The following is a 21,002-nucleotide window of genomic DNA, read 5'->3' as shown; positions in this document are numbered from 1 at the left end:
ATATATACCTATCTAAAAATATATATATTTATCTTAGTTTTGCTGCTAAGTTGCTAAAACTTAAACTATAAAGAAAAAAAACCATAAAAATACCTTTTGAGCATCTGTACAAAATACAGGTTGTTTAGTACCAGCTTAAATTCCAATTTAAAACCTGTCTCCTGGTTCTCTTCTGCAGGTAATATATAATGGAATGGATTTTTTTTCCTTTGGAAGCAAATCGTTTTCCAGCTATAAACCTGTCACCAATAACATAGGATTAAGTATTCACCCCTCTTTAAATCTAAGCTGAGGTTCAATCTTCAGGTGAAATTAATTTTGTCTTCATTTGGTAGCTTGGGAAATGGTGAGTTGTTTTTAAATAAGCAGGATCAAATTAGTCAGTTTTGCTGTACTGAGAAATCCAACTCTTATGGGAGAGTTATTACCCTGAAAGTAGATTACTCTGGAGACCAGCGATCAGGTGTGACTAAGCGAACAACAGCCAGCTTCCATCCAAGCAAGAGCCCGAATAATCTTAGACCTATAAAGAAGGAAGGGCTGCTGGTACTTTTGTGGCTAAGGTAAAGAAGCACTTTAGATACTTATTAACTCATTTAGTCCTCATAACAATCATATGAGATATTATCATGCCATTTTGCAGGTGAGGAAGTGGGATGAAGTAATGGGCCCAAGGTCACATGCTAGTAAATGGTTGAACTGGAATTTTAACCCAGGAAATTCTAGCCCCAGTGTCTACCCTCTTACCTACCACAATAAACTGTTTAAATATGTGAAGGAGGACTAACGCTGACATGAAAAGTCTGGAAATGAAATTGTATCAGTGGAAACACTTTATATGCTTTTATTTTTTGGGATAGTTTCCATTTAGTGAAATTTTGTATTTCACTAAATGTTAATTAAATAAAACGGTGTGACTTGCACCTTCCAAGGGCAGTTTAGTAACGTGGTCAAGATATCTCTGCTTCTCCCAGCTTTCTGACTATGGGTAAATCATTTAATTGCTACTTGACTCAATTTCCATATTTATTGGTAAATAATGGTTTACCAGTAATCTTTATACACTTGTAAGGATTAAATAAGGCAAGTAAAACGTTAAAACAGTGCTTACCAGAAAAAAAAAAAAAGCTGTGCTTGTATAAAGTTATTATTATGCCTTTGTAAGACTTTGGTCAATCACAAAATTAAAATCTCAACGTTTGATTGGAAAATCTGATTACAGCTGGGCTTACTCTCGAACTCTTTCCAAATTTCCCTTTATTACCTCTTATACTACAAAGTGTTAGGAAAGGATGAAGTATTAATTTTCTTAACCAATATTTGAGTGCATAAGAAGTATTGGCGATATAAAGGTGAGGAAGACAGATGTGCTTTCTTAGAGAAACATTGAACAAATAATTAAAAGGATTACCTATGTCTGGAAAAGGACGTTTAAACGTTCTTGACGGGAGAAAATAAGGCAAAAACAGAAGGCACAAAACGTGGTGCGGACTAGGGAGGTGATACGCATTAGGGTTGCAAATGATAAATCCTGCTCCCAAGTCTCTCATTAGCAATGAAGTAAGGTGTGAGGTGTTGAGATTCGTTCTGTGGTAACTACCACTCGGAAGGCAACCCACTGCTTCCCGGAGCTGATTGCTTACTGGCCACGTGGTTACACCTAAACTATGTTTCAACCTATGTTCTGTGTAGCCACACCCCTTTCATTTTAACCACACCTCTTGATTCACAAAGCACTTCGTAAGCAAAGGGAATATCGCGAGAAATCTACATTGTCTCCCATCTGACGTTTTCAGCGGTGGTTGTCGCTTTTGTTCTCGCGATATTTTCGGGTAAACGGGAGCCCGGGCGACCCGGGCTTCTGTGAAACATGGCGGTCGGCTGATACCGTAACACAAGGTAAAATACTGAAACCCCGCTGGGTGCTGTCCTCCCGATTCTTCCGAGGCTGTTCAGGCCGTGAATGTGGTTAAGGGGGCTGAGAATCTGTCATGGGGTTGGCTCCGTTTTCATCACTCTCCGCTGGAGAGAGGGCCGGACTGGGGAGCCGCTCCACCTCCCCCGGGGGCGTTGCTGGCAGGACCCTGGGCAGCGCTGCGCCTGGGAGCTCCCCTCTCCCCATTCCGGTGTCTCTGCCTATGCTGCAACTTGAAGGAGTTTTAGTGCTTCTCCTGTAGATGCTGACCCTCACCCATTGCTTCTCGCGGTGTCCGGTGCCCCGGTGGCTCCTCTGGTCCTCAGGGAGAAGCGTCCCGTGTTGTGAAGACCAGCCGGATCCTGTCCCCGTCCTCCCGGGTGTCTGGCTCCCCACCCCCATTCAGGCAAATACCAAATTCTTGGCAGCAGGTTGCTCTCTTTAAGAAAGACGGAGGTCTTGGCCTCGCCTCGAAAGAGTTTCGCACGCCGCTTGGGGAAATGAGAAAGGGGCAGGGCTGGCGAGATGCTATAGGAGAGAGGTCTGAGTGTCACTACTTTCCTTAAGCCCTCGAGAGTTAAGAAACCTTCGGAAGGTAACTCGTCAATTCGTGATAGAAAATAGCCTTGGGTATAGGTAGTCTATAGAGTTGATCGGTCATTGTTTGAGAAAACATGTTTAAGTAACTTTTATATTTAGGATTCAGTGCCCTCAAGACTTAACGCAAAGTTACATAATATCTGTTAAAATGTTGCAAGACTGGCTTTCAGAAGCAATTGAAGATACATTTAAAAACAGGATTTGTTCATTTGTTTGAAATTGTATTTGAGTAATTGCCTAGCCTGATACTTTAAACTCTGGTATATAGCCTTTAAAAGAAACGAGTCAGGCTTGTTCACTGAAGAATTCAGGACTATGCTTTGTTTTGTTTATAGGTATCTTGTTTATAGATATCTTTAAATTGATACAGTTATTCCAGTTCTCCTAGAGGAAAAACATGAAAAAAAAATAAATTTCATGGTTTTGGGGGAAAGGGGAAGAGAGGAGTTTTGTTTTTTTGAATATAAACTTTAGTATGCAACTGAGTTGAAATGGCTTGAGGGTACAGATCATAAAAATATATCAAGCTTGAAAGATCTCTCAAAGGAAATCAGACCTAGTCTGGAACATCAAAAAAAAAAAAAGAATTAGAAAAAATATATCAATTTATTTTTTTTAGGGATTAATGGCTTAATTGGAAGAAATAGTGAAACTTATTTTAATGGAAGTTATGTTTAGGCATTCTGCCAGCTAACCTATTCAACAGTTTTTCGGTATTCTGATTCTGCCTTTTAATGTCATGATGGGCAAATTAACCTCTGTGTCTTAGTTTCCTTATCTGCAAAATCGGGAATAATAACATCTAACTCATAAGGTTGTTGGTGAGAATTACATGAGTTAACAAATGCATTTAGAACAATGCCCGTCAGACAGTTAACATTCATTCAATATTAGCTTTTGTTATTTAAAATTTTTTGTTTCCAAACTTTTGTAGTTACTCATGAGATATTGCCTTGGTGCTTAGTCAAAATACAGACTGAAGAAGATGCTTTTTTTTTTTTTTTAAAGATTTTATTTATTTATTTGACAGAGATAGAGACAGCCAGCGAGAGAGGGAACACAAGTAGGGGGAGTGGGAGAGGAAGAAGCAGGCTCATAGCAGAGGAGCCTGATGTGGGGCTCGATCCCATAACGCCGAGATCACGCCCTGAGCCGAAGGCAGACGCTTAACCGCTGTGCCAACTAGGCGCCCCTGAAGAAGATGCTTTTTAATGTAATTTTTTTCTGATCCCAAAAGTGATTCAACACTCTTCTTCTATATGGTTAATATGTCTTTAAACTCCATCTTCCAATGTCTTGCATTCTTAAGCTGTTCTCTTCTCAATTACCAGGGTACAAATTCCTCCTTTCTGCTACTCCATACAATCTTATTATAGTCTAGGTCAGTTCTACTCTTGGTGTCTTGTTAACCCATTCTCCTTGCATTTGGAGACATTCATTCTATTATAATGTATTTCATGTGTCCCTGACCTTTTCCACTTCAGTTTTGTACACTTTTATTGAGTAGTTAGTACAGTCAAGCTGTTACTTGAGGAGGATTGTATTTATCCTTGCTTTGCATTGCTGCTAGACACTTCCAGATTGTTGTGTTGCCATCACTCTATAGCCTCCTTTCTTAGCTTTTCTCTCAATTTATATCATATTCAGTCTATTCATGATACTATTAACTAACCTCAGATTCTATCCCACTTTCCTCAGTGACTTCAACATAAATTTCAAATATCCTACAAATCTTTGCATTTCTTTTGAGAATTAGAAACATTTACCAAATGACTCATTTTTAGCTTTGTTAGAAACTGTGAGGTAGCCATTATGCCTCCCTCCCTCCTTTTAAAGTAAAATATAATAGCAGATGCTGTGGTGTTGAGGGTCTTTCCAAATTTGTCACATAGCTAGTAAGTGACTAGATAGTAACCCAGGTTTTTTTGGGCACAGAAGTCATATTTATAATCTTACTCAGCTTCCAAGTACACCTGTATGACATTACTTAGACTGAGTGATGATAATATGTGTCCTTGTTCCAGTATGAAAGGTGGTTACTTATTTTCAAAGCATTGTCTTAGTCTCAACTGTTACCAGTGACTTCCTGGACTTTTGTTTGTTTTGCTTCTTAATATACATGATAGTTTAGGGCAGAAATTGAAGAAAACAGGTATGTTCCTGGAGATTGGAAAGTATGAAGAGCAGCACCAACCAGTGGACAAAGGAATCAAATGCAGTGGCTCCTAAATTTTTAGGATTTGTGGACCAGTACACAAAACAGAGGGGGAAAAACCAAACCAGGGGAAGGGGCTGCATTTGAGGACTGATGTAGAATTGCAGTTTTTATTTTTATTTTTTTTATTTTTTTTTTTAAAGATTTTTTATTTATTTATGTGACAGAGAGACAGCCAGCGAGAGAGGGAACACAAGCAGGGGGAGTGGGAGAGGAAGAAGCAGGCTCACAGCGGAGGAGCCCGATGTGGGACTCGATCCCGGAACGCCGGGACCACGCCCTGAGCCGAAGGCAGACGCCTAACGACTGCGCTACCCAGGCGCCCCAGAATTGCAGTTTTTAATCCAAAAATCAAAACAAATATCTCTGTTATCTGCTTTTATCATTTCGTAAAAGAAAGGACATTTTGACACCTAAAAAAAAAGAAAGGAAATAATCTCCGATACACGATTTTTAATTTGAATAAATTTAACTTTAAATGTTCCCTAAATTGTCCTTGGTTTTTTTCGTTAAGGTTCAGAAGAGAAAATTTTATAACAGAATGGCAGTGACTTTTAGAAACCAGTGATTTAGGGTATTTTCTTCTTCTTTTTAAAACATTTATTTATTTGAGAGAGAAAGAAAGCGCAAGCGTGGGTGGGGTGGGGTGGGCAGAGGGAGAGGAAAGTCTCAAGCCGACTCTTCCCTGAGCACGGGGCCCAACTCGGGGCTCTGTCTCACGACCCTGAGTCATGACCTGAGCTGAAACCAAGAGTTGGGTGCTTAACCAACCAAGCCACACAGGTGCCCCGATCTAGGGTATTTCTAAATACATTTTTTAAAATGGCTGACCAAGCTAGATGGAGAAGCATATAAATTGGGAATGGGAGCAGTGGAACTGGATAACTGGGAGAAGTCCAAGGAATTGAAAACACGAGGATAATGAAGAACAAATTCTGTCCTAGTTAGGAAATTAAAGAGCCTGAAAGATAATTGATTCTGCTCAGAGAGGAAAATCAGTGTTTTAGATTTTAGAGATGGAGCAGTTTTAAAAGTGATGAGGAGTCAAAACATGGTCTTGCTTGTGTGTGGCTTTGCATAGATGGAAGCCACTGGCATAGAAAATCTGTTACATGGTAAAAGCATTATTGTGAATGAATGCCATAGGATGAGTGTCTAGCGTCATGACTTGCAAAGAATTTTGATGGAATGGGGAAGGAGAGAAGCATTTTGAATGATCTAGGTGCTAGAGTCATTAAGGAAATTTTAAATATATCCAGATGTTAGTAGAAGATGATCACATGTACTGAAATGTCAGTGTACACTGTGCTTTGGGGCATGGACTCTGGAGCCGTGCTGCTTGGGATCGAATCCAGGTTTTCTATCACTTGCCGTGTGGCCCTGCAAAAATTACTTGACTGTTCTGTGCCTCGGTTTTGTTCTTTTTTTTAATCTATAAATGAGAATAAAAATAGTATCTACTTCATAGAATCGTTTAGAGGGTTAAATGAATAAATATATAAAATGCTTCAAATAATACCTAACACATAGTATGAGAGCTATAATTCTGTATAAGTGTTTATTATTATTAGAAGTAGAAGGGAAGAGATGGTTGAGAGATCGTAATATGATATATAAAACATGTGCTGCTTTACCCTGTGAGTCTCAGGAAGTAAGGGTTTGACGGGAACTCCCACCAGGAGAATGTCAGGTTTAAGGATGCTTTTAGAAAAACTAGAAGTTATTGGTTAATTTGTTCATAACAGAACAGTGGCTCTGTGGGGTAGAGTGGCAAGTATTAGGGATGGAGGGAGTTTCTTGATGTAGGTTAGTGCTGATCTAACAGGAATGGGACAGGAGTGGCAGAGTGGCAAGGTGCTCCATTCTAGAATGGTAATCATGGAAAATAAGAATGGAGGATACTAGATAGAGGCTGGAAAGTAGCCAAGCGGGAGGAGTGCAGAATAAGCTGTATGAATTGTTAGGTTTGTAAAACCAGCTGCTGTCATATCTTTATATATAATTTAAAAGAAAGCATTTATAAAGCATGTAAAAATAAAGTTTAGGAGTAAAATTCAGTTGTATTCATTTGTTCAACAATGCTGTCTATACCTATTATGTGCCAACCACTGTTCTAAGTACTAGGACTACTAGAGTGAAACAAACAAAAATTCCTCTCCTTGTGGATCTTATATTTTTATGTATTTAGTTATGTAACTGTTTTGATTGGAAAGCTATACAGTCATGGGTATTTCTGGGGAAATTTCCTTCCTTCCTTCTTTGGGGAATGTCCCTCTCTTCCTTCCCTCCTTCCTTTTTCCCCCTTACTATTTATTAACTACCCCTGTGCCAGGTGTTGGAGATATACAGATCAAGTTGAGACAGGTTCCTGCTCTAACATTACAGTGGAGAAAACAGAAAATAAAAAAAAAGCAATTAATTGAGTCTAAATTCTTTGGAATGACCCATTGAAAATGTCATAGAAAGAAAAATATATACATGTCTGCAGAGAGATTTGTACTGGGAATAAAGATTTGAGAGGAATCAGCGTGTAGATGGAAATTGTGGGATGGGAGATCACTGGGGAGAATGTGGGGGTTGGGAGGAGCACCAAGTGCAGAATCTGAAAGGAAGAGGAATCTGTGCAGTAAGCCAAAGAAGGTCTTCGAGGTAGAATGAAAATCAGGAGTGTAGTATCACTTAAGCCAAGGTAAGATGCTGTTTCAAGAAGAAAAAGAAGTGATAAACTATTTTTTCAGAGATTTTGTACTAAAGTTGTTAATGACCTACCTCAGATCAAATTTAGTTAAGAGGTGAGCATGTAGTGAGGAAGTAGTCACAGTGTGCAAATGGGGACAGTTCATTCTTCTCTTCTTCTTCTTCTTCTTCTTTTTTTTTTTTTTTTAAAGATTTTATTTATTTATTTGACAGAGATAGAGACAGCCAGCGAGAGAGGGAACACAAGCAAGGGGGAGTGGGAGAGGAAGAAGCAGGCTCATAGCGGAAGAGCCTGATGTGGGGCTCGATCCCATAATGCCCTGAGCCGAAGGCAGACGCTTAACCGCTGTGCCACCCAGGCGCCCTATTTTTTTTTTTTTTAAGTAAATACCCCCAACATGGGGCTCGAACTCACCAACTTGAGATCAAGAGTCACATGGGGCGCCTGGGTGGCACAGCGGTTAAGCGTCTGCCTTCGGCTCAGGGCGTGATCCCGGCGTTATGGGATCGAGCCCCACATCAGGCTCCTCTGCTATGAGCCTGCTTCTTCCTCTCCCACTCCCCCTGCTTGTGTTCCCTCTCTCGCTGGCTGTCTCTATCTCTGTCAAATAAATAAATAAAATCTTTAAAAAAAAAAAAAAAAAAAAGAGTCACATGCTCTATTGACTGAGCCAACCAGGTGCCCTGATTCATTCTTTTAAGTTTGGCTTATAGATAAGCAGCCAGAGATCTATAGTTGGAGTTGGACTGCATTTAATGTAGAGTTTGTTCTAAAGATAAGAGGTTTGAACATATTTAATGTTTAACTCCAATAGGAATGAGTAGAAATTGAAAGATTGAAGAGGGGTCAGTCTTGGTGTAGTTACCACTAAGCAGGTACAGAAAATAAATTTGATTACTCTGAGTTGAACAAACTGAGGGAGCACAGCTCAGTTTCTGAGTGTTTGTAGGCAAACGCTCAGAAGCTTAATTTACAACTGAGAATAACAGTAATTGTCGTGGGGATCAGAAACTCATCTAGTGTGTCTGCATGTCTCTTTTTTCCTTACGAAAAACATTCACATGAAAAGCAAAATTATAATCTGAAGGCCATGTTGTGCATATGGAATAGGAAAGAGAAGTTAGTTGGATGTTTTTAATAGTGAATGAAATCAACATATTAATGCATTCAGTTTCACTTTAGAGCAGGAGCCCCCTCATGGACTGATTAGTAGTGTCCCTGGTTAGGGACTGGTTTCTTGGACAGTATTCCTGACCACTGCCAGTTTTTACTTCTGACTTTCCTTTTTGTTCACAAATACCCTTTCTATGGCCTATTCTTTCCATATTAATCCTACCTATTGGATTTCAGATGAGTCTTTCTGCTTTCTTCTAGAGACATTCTTTTTCTTTAGTGGCTCCTGCAACCATTTGATTTATTCTGTTAGGTGTTGATTTTATTAATAAAACTTTGATTTCTAGTAATGCTTTATAGTATCACCTATAGTATTATTTATATAAATCAGTCTTATAAAAATTATATGAATATTTGAGAATTCAGTTATTTTTATGGCTTTGTAACATATTTTAGATATAGTTGGCATACTGGTCAAAAAAAGAATACCAAGCAGTCAATTTTTAAATAATATTTTTATTGTAAAAATAGATAATTTAGAAAGTCCAAAATTTTGTTAAAAAGACAATTAAAATCTTCCCATGATCTACTTTTAACATTTTTGCATATAGACTTTGAATCAGTTTCTTTTTCCTCCTGTTTCCCATAGAACTGGACTTTCTTCTAGTCTTTTCCTAATGTATTGTGCTTTCCTATGTCATTAAATGTTTTCTTTTGTAAGATTTTCAGTATTTACATGCATTCAGAGCTTTTAATACATCATAGTTTGTATTTTGGCTACCCAGCATTTCTATCTTTCTTTGATAGTTAAAAATAACGATATGAGAATTATCCTTATAATGAGAATTAGCCTCACAATCAAAGTTTTGTTGATAACCAGATTATTGCCTTAGGATACTTTCCTAAAAAGGGAATTTACGTAGTCAAAAGAAGAGTGGTGAATATTTATATTCTTGCTAGCAATAGATTAGCATGCCTATTTTATTTATTTCATTGTCATCTATTAGTGGGAATGTATTTTAATATTTGTTAATTTAATAGAAGAGTTATTTATTTTAATTTGTATATTTAAATATTATGAACGTGAATTGCTTTTCACTTTTTTGCTACTTAATGTGTTTGTGTAAATTGTCTTTCATTAGTATTTTTTGTCAGGGTGGGATGGAGAAAGGAGCGGTGCGGGTAAGTATTAAGCTTTTTTCTCAAGGAGGAATGAAAATGTTAAGTTGTTCCAAGAACATTTGTCAGTTATCTAAGAGTAAAGAAACCTTTGTATCTGTTTTAGAGTATTCATTTATTCATTATTTATTCCTTAGCATGACTATATGAAAGAAGAAGAAGGTTTTCCTGAAGATGAGGCGACTGAATCGGAAAAAAACCTTAAGTTTGGTGAAAGAGTTGGATGCCTTTCCAAAAGTTCCTGACAGCTATGTAGAGACTTCAGCCAGTGGGGGTACAGGTGAGTAACAGTTCTAATTAAGACTCTTTCACTGAGTGCAGCTTCTTAGGGAGCCAGTCAACAACCTTCAGAAATGTAGTCATGAAGAAGGACTCATCAATGAATTGCACAATAACTTTATGACTGGTCTGTCCTCTTGTCACACTGTGTGCCCTAATTTTATTGTCATGTATATTTTCTTTGGCATCTAACCCAGTGCAGGCTATGCATTTAGCAGCGTTTATTAAAACATTACTGAACAAATTTATCCAGTTTTACAGCTTTGGTGCTCGAGTTATATATAATTATATATAAGTAGAATTGAACTTGGAAGAAGTAATTTAACGATCTTGAACTGCTTCAGTCCTATTTTGGTTAAGAAGAAATCAATTTAGACATTATAATAGAAATTCTTAGATTTCACATTACTGGAGAGAGGCAGCATGAGGTAATAGTTAAGAGCTTAGACTCTGGAACGAGACTGTCTGGATTTAAATCCCACCTCTCCCCCTTCGTAACTACTTGACCTTAAGGGAGTTACTTAATCCATCTGTGCTTTAGTTTCTTCTTCCATGAAATGGGGGTAACATCAACATTTACCTGGTAGGGTTACTCTAGTGATTAAGTAAATTAATATTTATAAAATGTTTAATGCAGTACCTGGTACAAATAGAAGAGTTCATTAAATAAAATAAATATGAAATATATAAGAAAAATATGCGACTATGACAGTAAATTTACTATTATTTCTTTCCCCATGAAGAACTAATAAAATATTTCATGTAAGATTGACATTTCATTTGGTAAAATGTGTAGTTAAGTTGCTTGCTATTACTAATCTGTGATTAAGTTTTTTTAATGGAAGTAGTGCAAGTTCTCGTTGCACAATCCATTTTAAGTGTATTTTGTCACTGTATGAGATAGTTCTTTTCTTTTTGTCAGATCTTTTCTTGCTTTTATAAATGAGGTGATATACTTAGGAGATTCCAAAGTAGATGAGAATTTTGTTAGAGATTTGGAGATGTTATTTGAGTTTCTGGTACACAGGTTGTCGGGGCTTCTCAGGATCTAAGAGGTAGTCTCGTTTTGTTTTTTATAGATTGGGCTACAGACATGGATGCGTTTTTAATTATGAGGGGAATGCTTTCAAATTTGTAGTTTCCTCTCATCATTTATCATATCTATGGTGTTGCTATATATAAATTTTGTGTCTTTATGTAAAATCTGGCAAATCTGTTTAGTGAGATATCCTTAATATTGATGAGATAAAATACTTCTCAATAGTAGAAACGTTTATGTTCATGTATGTGCTCATTAAATCTTCGTTTTTGAGCTGTTTTAGAAAGAGATCTATAATGAACATTTTAAGCAAAACTTTTTCTAGTAGTATCCATTCACAGGGCAATCATATAAGGGTTTGCTTTGCTAATTTTAATCTCACTTAAAATAATTTCCTGTTGTTTACTTTTTAAAAATTGTTTTAATTCTGGTTTTTTTTTGTTTGTTTGATTTCTCAGTTTCTCTAATAGCATTTACCACGATGGCTTTATTAACCATAATGGAATTTTCAGTATATCAAGATACATGGATGAAGTATGAATATGAAGTAGATAAGGATTTTTCTAGGTAACTTTTTTCTTCTTGAAATACCTTTGGATTCAAGTTGTTTTAAAGTTAGCATATCTTTTTAAATTTTTTTCTAACCTTTTACGCTTGGTTTAGTTCTGAAGTAGTCCTGAAAAATCCTCCTTAATTGCATGCATTAGGTGAAACATTTTAGAATCATTTCAATACTGGTTAAATTCTAAAAGAGAGATCTTCTTGATTTAATATGCACTTGTATAAAATGGTTAGGAGAACATAATATGGGTTTTTTTGTTTTTGTTTTTGTTTATTTTTAGATGTTGAAATGGCAGAAATTGTTTAATGTTTTGAAACTGTTTACTCTTCAGATTTTGAAATATCTTGTGTGTGCTGGAAAATAAATTGTCTAAAGCTATATTGTATATGCTTATAACTGGATTTTTATAAATTATATCTAAATATAATGTTACTATAAACAACATCACTTTTAACCCATTGAAAATATACACTTTATTTAATTTATTTGTATTTGGATTTTTTAATGATTGGAGGTAACAGGTTTATAATGTTAAGATTGTACTAGATTGGGGGGGGTGTACTGTACTTCTCCGTTTCAATTCCAGCTCTGCCATTTACTAGCTATGTGACTTTAGGGAAGTTAATAAATCTATGTTTGCATGTGCTTCAGTCTCCTTTTGCAAAAAATGGGGGGATAATAGTTATGCTACCTTCCTCATGGGGTTAATGAGAAGTAAGTCAGTCAGTCAGTATTGGTAAATTGCTGTGTAACTTTGGGCAAATCACACAACTGACTTCTTTTGGACCTCAGTTTCTTCATCTGTAATATGAGTATTATTCTGGATACTAGTAGTTTTCAAAGAATCTGTTGTTTTTCTTATTTTGTTGTTTTTAGCAGCAGTGTGAATCATTTTTCGCTTTTTTCCAAATGAAGTATTACATAGGTTACCTCTTAAGCTTAGTGGGGATGCCCAGAAGCCTGGCCGCTTGGCCTCGTTCTCTAGTTCCTACAGCATCTCCTAAGCCTAAATCACACAGTTATTTGGAGTACAGTTTGAACTCTAGACAATTTTAAGACAATATGAAGCTCCAAAAATCTGTGGTTCTTTTGAAACCAGAGAAAAATTATTAGAGGGAAAAGGTTTTGATTGGAAGCACAGGACGGGACTGATATTGGTTGTACTCATTGTGTTATCCACAGTGCTTAATTAATTCTGGTATATGAAAATTAATTTGATTTGAACTGATCCTCTGAAAATAAAACATTGGCTGAGCCTTTTTAAAAGTCTACGCAAAACTTTAAGCATCAAAGGTGTTTTTTCTTGGCAGTTTGGGCATTTACCCTGACCACTCATACTTAGTGTCCAATATGCCACCTCAGTGGTTACGGGATCTTTGGCCAGACATTTGCTCCGCTCTGAACACCACTGGCTTATCTGCAAAACTAGAAAGCTAACTACTTTATATGTCCATGATAAAGAATAAAAGAGATAGGTATGACTGGGTGGCTCAGCTGATTAAGCATCTGCCTTTGGCTCGGGTCATGATCTCAGGGTCCTGAGATAGAGCCTCTCATTGGCGAGTCTGCTTCTCCCTCTGCCCCTCCCCCTGCTTGTGGCGTGCTCTCTCTCTGTCTCAAATAAATAAAATCTTTAAAAAAGAGAATAAAAAAGATAATAATTGTAGGGCATCAGGCATAATGCCTAATATATGATATTTATCTGATAAATAGAAGAGAAAGACTTGTAATTCCTAACTCTTGATTTTGAAAATTTTATGTTCCTCAAAGAATATTCCATATAGGGTTTATATAAACAGAGATAGATTTTTCTGAGTTGCTTGGAGTTATTGTTGAGTCACCACGATTGAATTAAAGGATACTGTGTTGAAAACCTGTGAAATCAGAAAGGCTTTTAGAATAATTGCAAAATATAGAATTTTTACTTTTAAAGTGCCTTTGTCTTGGTCATAAGAAATGCTATCCAAGTTCTAATCAACATATTTTATTCTGTTTGAAATCCAAGTTTTCATAGATCAGTTGATATATATTTCTCATGTTTTCTTGATTACTTGGTAAGTACTAATATTTCCTTCTTGTCTTTTAGCAAATTGAGAATCAATATAGATATTACTGTTGCTATGAAGTGTCAATGTAAGTACACCTTTACTTGTCGAGGCCATGTATCGTTTATGGTTTCAATAATTATTAGTAAAAAGTAAAACCACTGGTGGTGTTTTAACCTTGTTTTCTCCTTTATGATATCTTAAAATGCTATGGTAATATTATTTAATAATGCAAGTTCATTTGCTCCCCAGCTTATATTCTTTAAATTTCTTTTCCATGAAGAGAAGAGATTTAACTTCCTATTAGTATAATTAAAATAAAAGAAAATTGGAGGAAATTTTCATGAGTCAGAGTTCTAACTTAGATGTATCATTTCTTTCTTTCTTGTTCGGAGTTCCAGTTTTACACCCATGCTCTACAACATATCCTATTTCACTGGTTTGGTTTGTCACCCTTTACTTGTACTCCTGCGTATTAAAATATGGATCCAAGTCTTGTAACTAAATGATGTCTTACCATTTTCTGTTTTCTTTTCTCGCTTCACTTGATTATACTGGCAGAAGTGGAAAAATGTTAATATGCTAGATAGATGTTTGAATCAGTATTGCTCTTAAAGACAAGGATGTTTTTGCATGAAAGATATCTTTTAAATTACTGCTTTTAGATTACTGAAGATATCTTTTAAAAACGGAGACAAAATTTTTTAAAGTGTAAAATAGTTTAAGGAGATAATTTCTGAGAGATTTCATCTCAGAAAAACTTTAAATCTCTTTCCCTTTTCATTTATTTTTCCTTATGGTAGTGGTTTTAAGAGGAAAGAAACACTTTATATCTATGAATTTGTTACTACTGAATATATCATATTTTTGCCTTATTTTAGATGTTTGAATACCATTAAAATTTTTGCCTTTTCAAAATAAACTTTTCCTATTTGTTGATTTTTTAAAAGTCATCAGTGGCTTTCTCTTAAAATTTCTTTTAATTTCTAAAAATAATTTTTGTATCATTTTATTTGGCAGCCATTTAATTTAGTACTCTTGATTAGGTTCTTGACAGTTTTTGCAAAGCTCTGCAGTTGAGTGAAATTTATGCTTTTTGCCATGAGATTCTGAGTTATCTTTTTTACTGAACAAGAACTAGAAAACGTATTATTGATTTTTTTGAATACTTTCCACCAAAACTGTATAATGCGACTGTTTTAACTTTTGAACAAGTAATTGGTATAGGAAAATGATTTTATATATCTGAATTTTCTGTTAGCCATTTCAGTTTGTTAGTTGATATAAGATGTAGTTTGGCTCTGAACATAGAATATAAACTTCTAATTTTTTTATGCAGATGTTGGAGCAGATGTATTGGATTTAGCAGAAACAATGGTTGCATCTGCAGATGGTCTAGTTTATGAACCAGTAAGTTTAATGGACATTTATTTTTAAATAATATGCTATTAGATGTTGTTTTCTTGAAGACAGTTTTGATATTTGCTTTTAGTTTTGTCTGAGCTAGCTTTTAATATATACATATATATATATATATATATATTTTTTTTAATTTAAAAGTAACCCATATTCTTTGTGAAGATTTCTAATACCAAAGCCTTGAGATAACCATTGTTAGCATCTTTGATAAGCCTCTAAATTCTGTTTTATAACCTTATTCATGTTTTATATTTTTTGTTAAATGCTATAATGATTAAATTTTCTTCTTTTTTCCCAATGATTTGGAAATTCTGTGTCCTGTTTGTATTCTACTTTTTAGCAAAGTTGTCTTTAAAAATGTTTGAGCTGTATTCCTCTTAACATAAGGAAGAATGAACTAATATCTAAAAGGAGATGTTTTCTATGCATTTACTTTTTTTTCTGTCCTTCAAACCTCCATTTCCCAAAGCTAGTGAAATTCTGACATTCTCCTACGTTTTTCATAGCACAAGTTGTATGTGATATAACCAATTTGTCAGAAAACACCATCACATTACAGGGGCAGGTGATAGCAAGCCAGGATAATAAAGAAGCTTTAGAAAATAAGGAAGGGAACTCCCAGCTACTTTGATTTGCTCTGTGCTCAGTTGGCATTGTGGTACTTACGTTTACCCTTGTATTCTTGAGTTTCTTTGTTTATCATTGACAGTCGTGAACCCTTCTTTAAGCAAATTGCAAAGTGAAGACTAAAGGTGGTGGAGGAGGATTAGAGATAGCTGGACATGTCATAGAAAAAAAAAGGAAGCCTTTAGGTCAGTTTTGATTACCAATTTTTTTTTTTTTTTGAAGATTTTATTTATTTATTTGACAGAGATAGAGACAGCCAGCAAGAGAGGGAACACAAGCAGGGGGAGTGGGAGAGGAAGAAGCAGGCTCATAGCAGAGGAGCCTGATGTGGGGCTCGATCCCACAACGCCGGGATCACGCCCTGAGCCGAAGGCAGACGCTTAACCGCTGTGCCACCCAGGTGCCCCTGATTACCAAATTATTTTTAGCTTATAGCAATAAAATATATTTCTGCCTTTTGGTGCACACTTTTTAAGTAGAAATTTCTAAAGAAAAAGTAACTTTGTTATTGCCACTCTGAATCTCTCTGCTCCCTCACTCCTGTATTTCCACTCAAAAAATTGATTTCCCTGTAATTTTTTATGAGGTTAGGTACCTTACAGATTCAGGTGCCATGTTATCACATTTTAAGCTATCATCTAGAAATTTAGATCTAGAGAATTATTAGACACTTTAACATTTGCATTACATTTCATACTATTTTAAGAATAATTATTGAGTTTTAACTCTGTTTTATTGCTTTTATTTTGTATCATTCTTTTTTATCATTTTGTGGAAGGCCTTTTTGACTTGTCAGTAAGGATATGTGAATATGTGGGTTATATTTTATAGACTTTAGCATTACTGCCTATGTTTTGTTCTTCATACATGTAATTTTGGCTCAGGATATAATTCTTGCTTTATGGTGTTTTGCATTCAGAACTTTATAGACATTCCTTCATTGTCTTCTGATGGAATTATTTTTTCCTTCAGAGGTAACATATTTATCTACTTGAATGCTTTTTTTTTTTTCCGCTTTTATAATTCAGATATTTATCCCATATATCCAGGTGTGGATCACCTTTGGGTGTAGGGTTTTTTGTTTTTTGTTTTTTGGGTTTTTTGGTTTTGTTTTGTTTTTTTTGTATTCTGGTTTGATCTTAATGATCTGAATTTTAAAGTGGTTTTTTTTTTTGGCTTGCTTATTTGCTTTAATTTTGTTTAAAGCAGTGTTTTTACCTCTGCTTTATTATTTTATTTTTAGAGAAAGAAAGCAGAGGGGGAGAACAGGGCGAGGAGCAGAGGGACAGGGAGACAGAGATTCTTAAGCAGGCTCCCCAACTCAGGGTTCAGTGTCACGACCCTGAGGTCATGATGTGAACTGAAATAAAGAGTTGGATGCTTAACCAACTGAGCCGCCCTTTGTGTCCCTTTACCTCTGCTTTTTAAAATTCTTACCATATGATGTTGAATTTCATGGAATGGTTCTCAATATCCTTATCAGTTCTTATTTTAGATGCATATTTCAAGCTTCGCCTCTGAGTTCTGATCCAGCAAGACCAATCTTCTTTTCAGTGCCTTCATTACATTTTAAAATTCAATGATTATATTTTTTATCTTTAATATATCACAGATCATTCTATTTATTTTCTTTTCGATGCTAAATTTTATTGAGAAATAATTAGAAAAACTTAACATCTTCTTATTTCTAGGAATGGTTTCATAGAGGAAAATTAGCCCTCATACCTGAGATTGATCACTTTTTTCAAGTTAATAATTCTTTTTATATATTCATTTATTTATTTTTCATCCTTAGGATGGGGATATAAGTGGCCTAGTAAGTGATTGAGAGTTGACATAGAAGGTTCAGTTATGTCAGTTTTTATCTGACCCCCTTTCTCCAACAAAACACACTTTTTTTTTCAGGCCTAGATGAAAGGAGAAAAGGGTATAAGTTTAGATATACTGTGCTTCTTTTAAATCATATTAGAGCCTCAGATGCTTTTTGAAAAGGAAGGGAGAAGTCAGTATTGGGTCCAGGATGGCAGCGTGGTTCATCAGGGCACTCCAGATTTCCTTTTCTGTGCTTGTTTTGACAGGCTACATTTTGCTAGGCTAACTCCTCCTTTCTTTAGCCGGTGTGACTGTCCTCATTAGCAGCCAGCCGTGGCAGTACTCTTGCTTTATTTAGAACACCGTCCAGGCCACATGTAAGCTAGGAATGACACTGCTGTGGAATGCCCTCACCATGTGGTCTCTGGCACTTGATTGGACTCCTAAAAGTGCTCCTGGGGTGGGGACTGCCTCTTTCTCAGGTTATAGACAACAATAAGTTGTCTTAGCACCTGTTCCTCTCTTTCTCTGAGTTACAGACTTTCCTTTTTTCCTACATAGACTTCTGTGTGCCATGAAATGAATTATGTGTTGGGCTCTTTTCTCAATTTAGTCTCCCTTGTATGCAGTCTTGCATAAGTTCTTAAAATTTTCCAGCATGTGGATGCTAATTTAAAAGATAATATGGAGTGTGTCTTCATTTTTTGTTGTTGTTGTTTCTTTGAACACTGTGAAAATTTGGTTGTGAGGAGACTTAATCATCTTGAACTTATCCTCTAAAATTTATTTATACTTTTTCTTTAGCATTCTCTCCATATTCAGAGTGTCTCCCATTCCTACTCTTTTTTTTTCTTCACATTTGTTAAGTCTCTGGTTTTGTTTATATGACTATTTTTTCTGGGGAGCTTGTCTCCCTAGCTAGATTTTAAGCTCCTGAGAAGCATTAACTTTATTCTTTCTTCTGTGTTTCACAAAATGTGAAGTATAATGCCTTGTTAGGTATTAGGCACTAAGGAATATGTAAGAATTATGTAATTGTAACAAGATTATTGTTTATTCCATTGTAAACAATTTCTGCCATCCCTTCCTTCATTTGTGGAATAGGAACATTTTATTTAAACTTAATTGTCATATAATTAAAAGTTATGTCTTGACCAGATAGTTAGGAACTTAAAAATATTCAATTGTATACTTTTTATTAATAATTTCTAAAATGTTCAACAGTACTTCTAGTAAGTCCGGACCCATTCCTTTGTTCCTAATTTATATTAAAACATAAAGTAAGAGTTATTAATGTAAAATTATTTGAGATATTTTTTACTTGTTTTTATGTTTTCAAACTTACTGTCCTAATATGCACTCTGAATATTAAAAACTTAGCCCTAATAACTTCACTAGTTTCCAAATCATGATCATACAATATGCTGTGAGAGCTACTACTTTGCTGTTTACTATTATATTTCATTACTATTTCTTTACTTAGAAGAATTTAAAAACTGTGTAAAAGTGAGGAATCTGACAGAGCTGGGTTTTTGTATAGTGACTCTTAAGGTCTGTGATGTTGGAAAAAGTTTTGAACCTATTGAGCTTCTTCCTCATATAAAAAAAGGCAAGAATGATAACAGACTCACAGGTTGTTCTGAAGGCTAAGTGAAAAAAGAAGTAGCAGAGTACCTAGCATGAAGTTGGTTACTCAGTAGTTCCTTTACCCCCATGCCACATACTATACTATGCAGTTTCGGAAAGTCAAAGGAAGAATCCTCTCCCCCACTGTCAAAAGTTTTATTTACAAGGTAACTGGGAAGCAGTTGCATGCAGCTTCCTCAGTTCGCCATGTTTTGCAGATGTTAGCATTTTCCTTGTGCACTATGGTGGAAAAAAGTTTGGGAAGCATGCTGTAGATACGATCAGCAGGAGGAGTAATCAGAGATAATTTCACTGTATTCAGATAGATGGGGGCAATTTAACCTGGAGGATATGGTGAATAGGATTTAGATAAACATGAGGGTCACAATTACAGGAGAGGAAGTTTCCAGGCTGGTGTAATTAAATTACCAAAGGCAGAGAGGTAGAACTGGTTTAATAAAATGAGGGATTCTTTCACTTTGATTAAAGAACTGAGGATTTTGTAGAGAGAGAGTAGTAGGTTAGGGCCTGATTATGGAAGGATAATTAATATTGCTAAATTTAAAAGGTAGAATTGATATGCTTTGTTATGAATTGCCTTTATAAAAATCAAAAGTGGTCATTGTTATTGCAAACTTAAATTGTGGATATTGGTATAAACTGTGAAAAGCTTGCATATTTCCCTCTGATTCTACAAGTCACCTCATCTGACTGAATTGATGAAGATAGTGGTTATATAAATTTCTTGAATTATTCCTTATTGTTTAGTACATTTGGGAATTACAGCACTGTTTAGCTTGTTTCAAAAATTGTTGATTTCGGGGTACCTGGCTGGCTCAGTCGAAAGAGCACGTGACTCTTGATCTTTGGGTCATGAGTTTGAGTCCCACGTGGGGTGCAGAGATTACTTAAGTAAATAACGCTTAAAAAAAAAAAAAGGTGATTTCATCTGGTATTTTTCCTGGCAAGATTATGGGCTTTGGATGCTTAGATTTATAGTTGAGCTTTATGTTTTTCTTTTTCTTTTTTAAAAACTTTCATGCATGTATCATTTAAAGGATTTCAAGTCCGAAAGTACCACTTTGTACATAGACAGATTATCAACTTGCAGTCATTTCTATAAATGTGGGTAACTGTAACAGGAAAATGTTTGTGATTAGTAAAATTTCTTTATATTGGTTTTGAGTAAGAATATTATATATCACATTTTTGAAGCTTACTTACAGAAGATTAAATGTAAATCATGAATACTTGTTTCTACCAACACTATAAATTTGCTTCTTGCTCAAAGAAAAATTTTTTAAATTATGATATAAAAGCCAAGAGAAATTGACAGTGCTAGTGATTATGTTTTCCTTTATTTCAGGCAATATTTGATCTTTCACCACAGCAAAAAGAGTGGCAGAGGTAATAAGTTAACAAAGTATTGTGGTCCCTAGAAATCTAGATCATGTTTTCTCTATTTTGTCCATTGTGAATTATTCATAGATTAGCATATTTCTCTGGGCAGTTTTTGGGATGAAATATTAGCAGAATATAGTAATTAATATAGTCTTTACAATTTCAAAAATTTTATCAGATGTTAAAGTCATGTATAATCTTTTCTCTAATGTACTTTGAATCATAAATACATTTTAGTTTTCATTTAAAATTTTATTGACTATTTAAAAAATTATAAAGCAATATGTGATCATTTAAAATTCAGTTTGAATGGAAAGAATATAGAGTAAAGGATATAAATTAAAAGTAAAAGCCTCTTAATCATTACTGTTATTGGCACTGACTACAGTAATAACCAGAGCGAAATTTCTTGCGTCACCTTCTAGAAATATTCTGTTCATTTATAATTTTATGTATGTTTGCATATTTGCTT

The 21,002-nt window shown here is 35.3% G+C and overlaps 1 protein-coding gene across 1 annotated transcript in view; it reads left to right on the top strand.

Moving 5' to 3' along the window:
* The first annotated feature begins 1,749 nt into the window (after positions 1–1,749).
* ERGIC2 (ERGIC and golgi 2) overlaps positions 1,750–21,002 on the top strand; it is a 45,202-nt gene continuing 25,949 nt past the window's right edge. Inside the window, exons 1-6 of the mRNA XM_045811760.2 lie at positions 1,750–1,899; positions 9,858–10,000; positions 11,497–11,605; positions 13,687–13,733; positions 14,985–15,055; positions 20,496–20,536. Of these exons, the coding sequence (XP_045667716.1) occupies positions 9,895–10,000; positions 11,497–11,605; positions 13,687–13,733; positions 14,985–15,055; positions 20,496–20,536 (374 nt within the window). The 5' untranslated portion in view covers positions 1,750–1,899; positions 9,858–9,894. The remainder of the gene's footprint in view (positions 1,900–9,857; positions 10,001–11,496; positions 11,606–13,686; positions 13,734–14,984; positions 15,056–20,495; positions 20,537–21,002) is intronic.

The sequence above is a fragment of the Ursus americanus genome, chromosome 25, assembly GCF_024610735.1.
Source record: "Ursus americanus isolate L20-20 chromosome 25, mUrsAme1.1.p, whole genome shotgun sequence".
In the NCBI taxonomy this organism is placed as follows: domain Eukaryota; kingdom Metazoa; phylum Chordata; class Mammalia; order Carnivora; family Ursidae; genus Ursus; species Ursus americanus.
This window is presented reverse-complemented; position numbering and strand designations above follow the sequence as displayed.